At 42.2% G+C, this 6,030-nt stretch overlaps 1 protein-coding gene across 1 annotated transcript in view; it reads left to right on the forward strand.

Moving 5' to 3' along the window:
• The first annotated feature begins 944 nt into the window (after positions 1 to 944).
• The window catches only part of yjefn3 (YjeF N-terminal domain containing 3), a 50,372-nt gene continuing 45,286 nt past the window's right edge, over positions 945 to 6,030 (forward strand). The window contains exon 1 of the mRNA XM_079694161.1: positions 945 to 1,382. Within this exon, the coding sequence (XP_079550287.1) occupies positions 1,353 to 1,382 (30 nt within the window). The 5' untranslated portion in view covers positions 945 to 1,352. The remainder of the gene's footprint in view (positions 1,383 to 6,030) is intronic.

Below are 6,030 nucleotides of genomic sequence, written 5' to 3' on the forward strand. Positions count from 1 at the left end.
GCATTCCCAGGCAAACACAGGATAATAATCGTGAGTTTCTTCCTGGATGTATTGAGACTTTCACAGTGATAGTAATGATTGCATGGCATTTGTAGTTTTCATTACACATCTTTTTTTAATTTGGTTGAAACTTCCTGCTGCACACAAGCATCTGCACGAGGCAGTGTACATTGAAAGTGCTTTCATTTCTAGCAGTTACATCACCAATGTGTGGAGCAAAAAAGGAGAGCATCTACAGACAAACAACAACTTTACGCACCTACTGATCCACTGTTGTTCTGACAGCTATGTGAGTAAGTAGCAAGATCTCAAAAACATTGTGCATTTTTCATGTTTTCCACAAAAGGGCTTTAATGAAGGAACACAAATCTTCATCAAAACATCAGCAGGTTTGGAATTCAAAACACTGAGCCTTTAACATGTGTTAAATTCTATGTTTACAAGTGTATATTAAAGGGGCCCTATAATGCTAATTTCCAAGATCATATTTGTGTTTTGTGCCTCTACTGTGACATTTGTACATGCTTTAATCTCCAAAAAGCTCTTTATTTTTCTCATACTGCCTTTTTCCACCCTCTTCCTGAAACCAGAGCTCAGTCTGCTCTGATTGGTTAGCTGGCTGGAGGGACATTTGGGATTTTAGCCTTTGCAGACCATTTACATGAACACACACTTCTATGACAGACTACAGCAGGGGCGGACTGGGACTAAAAATCAGCCCGGGCATCTTGACCGGCCCACTTCAGTACCGCTAGTAAATTGTCAACGGGGGGGGGTTAGTGACTTTTACGACCGGCCCACTTCGGTACCGCTAGTAAATTGTCAACGGTAGGGGGGGGGCGGGGTGCTAGTGAGTTATCCGACCAGCCCACTTCGGTACCGCTAGAAATGTGTAAACGGGAGGGGGGGGGGTTGCTAGGGAATTGTCCGACCGGCCCACTGCGGTACCGGCCCATTGGGATTCGCCCCGAACGTCCCGATGGGCAGTCCGCCACTGCACTATAGGAAAGGGAAAACCTCAAAAATCCTAATGGGCCTCTTTAATCTCATATGTTATTTTTAGGCATATATTATGGCTATCAGATATATATAAAACATCTAAGAGGTGTTTTGCTCAAAACACCTAACGGATCATGCATTTGATTTTACACATCCCTCATATCCCTCTATTTCAGGCCTGTTTGGCTGATTCTCTGTTGGCCCCGCCCCCTTTTGAGCACCAAGCACATGTGAGTTCTGTCACAAGAAGGCTGTCAGCTCTGCTCAGATGCAGCTAAATGCTCCTGTGATTAAACGCCATATCATGTTCCAAACCACTTCAAGGATTATTTCTGAAACAGTATGGAGCTCAAATGCTTATTCTTTTGCGGGTTTACTACAAGGTGAGTTCCTTTTTTTTTTATTTCCTGCTTTTTTACACACTCTGGCCGTTTCTTAATGTCAAGTGCCACTATTTCAAGTATACTACGTAATCGAGTTGCGCCGAAGGACTGTTTAAATGCATGTTAAATGCCCAGCATTCGGCGCCGTGCACTCGATGACGTAGCATACTTGAAATAGTGGCTCTGCAGCAGGTATAGGGTCCTTCTCACTTCGGTTAAATGGATTCCTTGCGTCCCTCACTTGCGTCGTTTCCCTGTGACTAGTCCCTCCCACCAGGGAAGCATGGAGAGACACAAGAGCCTCGTCCCAATACCCCTCCCCGACTCCTCCTTTCCCTCACTCGCGTCCCTTCCTTGCATCTTAGCTCCGCCTCCGTAAGATGCGAGCGAAAGACACGAGAGAGGTTTCTCAATACTCAAATTCCCCCTCCTCGACTCCTCGGTCCTCCGGTAGTGACCCGGAAATGAATTTCAGCGTGCCATTTTGAAGGACATCTAATTTCTCTAAATGTACTTCGAGGGGGGGATATATCCAGTCTCTGATTGTGTTACGTTATTATGAGAGTGCTCTCATACTTGTTTGATTCTGAAATTGTATATATTTATATAAATATATGTGTGTGTGTGTATATGTCCGCATCTGTAGCCTGTTATTGTCTCATTATACCGCACTGTCAATGAATTAAAAGTAAATATAAGTCGTCATGAACACATCTGTGCATCAGAGTGCTGCTGTGTCTCCTGTCATCATTAATGGACGTCTCTTTAAAATGACCGCTCAGAGGAGAGCAGTTCTCATTTCTCTAACTGCCTGCTGCTTCCACTCCTCTCTCCTCGGTTACCCTCCTCAGTCCTCCGCTCGCATCTCATGCGGGCGGCACCAAGTCTCGAGGAGAGGAGTCGAGGATAGGAGTCGAGGAGGGGACATTTGAGTATTGAGAAACTCTCTCTAGGGCTCTGATCGGGCTTAACTGAATAACCCTTTAGAACTGGCCCATTTGTTGTTAAATATGTGTTTAAATGAATGGATCTTTCTCTTGTTAGTCAAGGAATTCAATGTATGATGGTTGGTCCTGCTTTTGTGTTCCGTTTTTGGTTTAAAATGTAGCCTACATTTAAATACAAATATAATTATAGTAATGTGAAAGCCTTTTAGAAATGATTGGAAACATAATAATTCCCACGGAGCTGTGAGCACTTATGCATTTATGTGACGATTTTCCACTCATCTTCCAGTTGTCTGTTTTCCTCTGTTGAAATCGACCAGCTGTGAACTTGGGGGCGGGGCTTTTATACGCGAGTAGTGAAAACACTTCCGCGTAGTCTGCTTGCGTGTATCCTCCCTTTCGTCTCCTCGACTCCTCCATGTGCATTTCAGCTATTGGGACGTCCTTCAAAATGGCGTGTCTTGATCGATTTCCGGGTCAAGTCCCGAAGGAGGGGAAGAGAGGAGTCGAGGAGGGGTATTGGGATGAGGCTAAGGAAACCACGAGAAGCAGGGAAATTAGTTTTAAGAGCAATGGGACGTCCTTTCCTCCAGAGCGTCACGTGAAGCGACGTCCGTTTGTGATGACGCTGCACAGCTGATCGTCTGACAGCAGCCAGCTCTGTCCCCGGTTGCGTTCGGATAGTTTAAAAATCAGCTCCTAAGTTCTAACCCTATCTCCTATTCCTTGACCTCTGAGTGAACCCTTACGAAAAAACACTATAGTATTACCATTAAGAATTACTATAGAAATACCACAAAAAACTGCTATAGTATTTCTATGGTGTTTTGGGACACACTATAGAGAATTACTTTAGTAATACTATAGAGTTGGCTATGGTGATCTTATAGTGAAGTTACAATACTATAGTGTTTCCTGTAGTATTTGTTTCTATGGTTTTTCGGCCACTATAGGAAATTACTATAGCTATACTATTGAGTTTTATGTAGTATCATACGGAGGGACATGGGAAAAAAAAAAAATGGAGAGAGAAAAAAAATAAAGTCAGGAAAACGGATTCGTTTCTCGTGCGCACGAGAAACAAATCCGTTTTCCTGACTTAATTTTTTTTGAGAAAGTTACCGATGCACCAAGGAGGAAGGGGAACACACATTAGACAACCATTTCATTGCAGACTGTTATGTTTACGTGGGGAAATGACAGAGCATACATTATTTGAGATAGACTATATTTTGAAGTCAGAATTAATTTTATGGACATTTCGGCCAGGGGTGTAGAGCTATTGGTTTAAGCACAGGATTGGCAAAACAGGAGAGTTTGTAAACCAGTCTGCTTTGATCTATGAATTAATGTCCGTGACTCGCAGAGTACCTGCTTCCCCCGCAGCTTCTTTATAGGGAAACAAACACTCAGAACACACACACAGAGCCAGTGGCGGACTGCCCCCCCCCCCCCCGGCGATCTCCTTCATAAAACTAATAAAAGGGGGAGTAATCGGGCAGTTCGGTGTGTGTGTAGAGGTGTGTGTGGTTAAAACGGCCTGTGGTCACTCTTTATAGCTGTTCAATGAAGGTAAACACAGAAGGCGGTGCGTAAAAGCTCTTTGAGCGCTGTTGCTGCTCTTCTCTGAGTTACACGTCCCGCTGCCTCCTGGAGTGACCACACACCCCTGGCCGAAATGTCCTTAAAGTGAAGTCTGAGTACGAAATATATCTCAAATAATGCACTGTCATTTCCCCACGTAAACATAACAGTCTGCAATGAAATGGTTGTGTCCTGTGCGCTTCACTTCCTCCTTGGCGCACCGGTAACTTTCTCCCCAAAAAAAAGTCAGGATAACGGGTTAGTATCTCGTGGGAACGAGATACTAAGTCGTGCGCACGAGAAAGTATCTCGTGCGCACGAAGTTATCCTGACTTTTTTTTTTCTCTGTTTTTTTTTTTTTTTTTTCATGTCCCTTTAGGGGCTCCGTAGTATTAGTGCTTTCTATATTATTTCTATGGTTTTTTGGAACACACTACAGAAAATTACTATAGTAATACTATAGAGTTGGCTATGGTGATCTTATAGTGAATCTATAGTTAATTAGCTTTAATAATGATGCATTCATCCCTATAGTAAGTATGGTATCAACAAATAAAAGTTAGCAAGCAGAGCAGTTTCAATTTGAAAGATAGGGACTTTATTAACAAAATAAAATACATTGTTAACAGAATATGAATATGAATAACTTAAATGTAAAAAATCTACAAGAACAATTTCAGGCCCGAAACAGAAATGGTTGGGCAATGAAATTAAGGGAAAAAGTGTCCCAACCCCTATATATAAACACATTTCACATTCATACTTACAACCCATGCCTCTCTACCAAGTCAGAGATGCAAACTTTAACAAGTTTGAGGCTGTTCTTCTCGGTAAGAATGCCATTAGTTTGCAGTTCATCAAATACTTCTGGAATTTTCTTCTTAAGTAGATCAGTTAGGCCATTCAGAAGAACTGGTTCTTATGTAGGCTGAACAAAACAATAAGAGCCAGCACAGCACAAAGTAAAGTTCTGGCCTGTGTGATTTTTTGAAACACAATTTGGTGTGGTGTGTCATGGTACATGTATACCTGAGTTTGACAGACTTCTCTTTGGACAGGCTGATGATCCGGTGCTTCAGAAAACTGCACTTGGAATCTGTCAAAGTTGCTGATGTTCTCACTTCTACATCTATAAACTCTTTGAAGTCTGTGTTGTATTTTAAAATCCTATCAAGGACAAATCCAAATTCACCTGTTACTTCCAGGAGATGATTTGTGCTCTGGACACTGTAGATTTGTCTTTTAATTTCCTTTTTGCTAGGACTTTAACAAATTCCTGCAGCTCATTCCCCCTTCCTGTAATTATAAGAAAAATACAAATTCACCCTGATGTTGACTAATCATATTATGCCAGATTAAATTAAATGCCATCATCTATCACCTTCTAGTTAAACCCATTAATACACACCTTATATAAATTATAAGCAGTATGGTAATTTTAAGTTAATTAACTTCACCCATGAAGACAACTTCTAGAGAAGCACAGGGGAGATTCTGCTCAGCCTCCAGTGGCGTTTTCTCCTGGAGGCTGGGTATTTCTTTATATTTTTTCTTTATATTAAAAAACATCTCTTCGCTGTTGTCAGTGAGTATTTTACAAAGACTGAAACAGCGCCCCCTCCTCGACTTCTTTCCTCGACTCCTATCCTCGACACTTAGTCCCGCCCACAGGAGATGCGAGCGGAGGACTGAGGAGGGGAACCGAGGAGAGAGGAGTGGAAGTAGCAGGAGGTTAGATAAATGAGAACTCCTCTCCTCTGAGCGGTCATTTTAAAGAGACGTCCATCGATGATGACAGGAGGCACAGCAGCTCTCTGTCTGATGGACAGATGTGTTCATGACGACTTAGGCCTATATATTTACTTTAATTCATTCACAGTGCGGTATAATGAGACAATAACAGGCTACAGATGCGGACATATACACACATATATTTATATATACAATTTCAGAATCAAACAAGTATGAGAGCACTCTCATAATAACGTAACACAATCAGAGACTGGATATATCCCCCCCCTCTCTCTGGTCGCTGAAATGGGGAATTGAAATTACGGGCAAATAGTTGTATTTACAACTATTTAAAGTAAGCATAGGATACCAAACCAACTGAGACC

Source organism: Notothenia rossii (genome assembly GCF_949606895.1).
Source record: "Notothenia rossii genome assembly, chromosome: 1".
In the NCBI taxonomy this organism is placed as follows: Eukaryota; Metazoa; Chordata; class Actinopteri; order Perciformes; family Nototheniidae; genus Notothenia; species Notothenia rossii.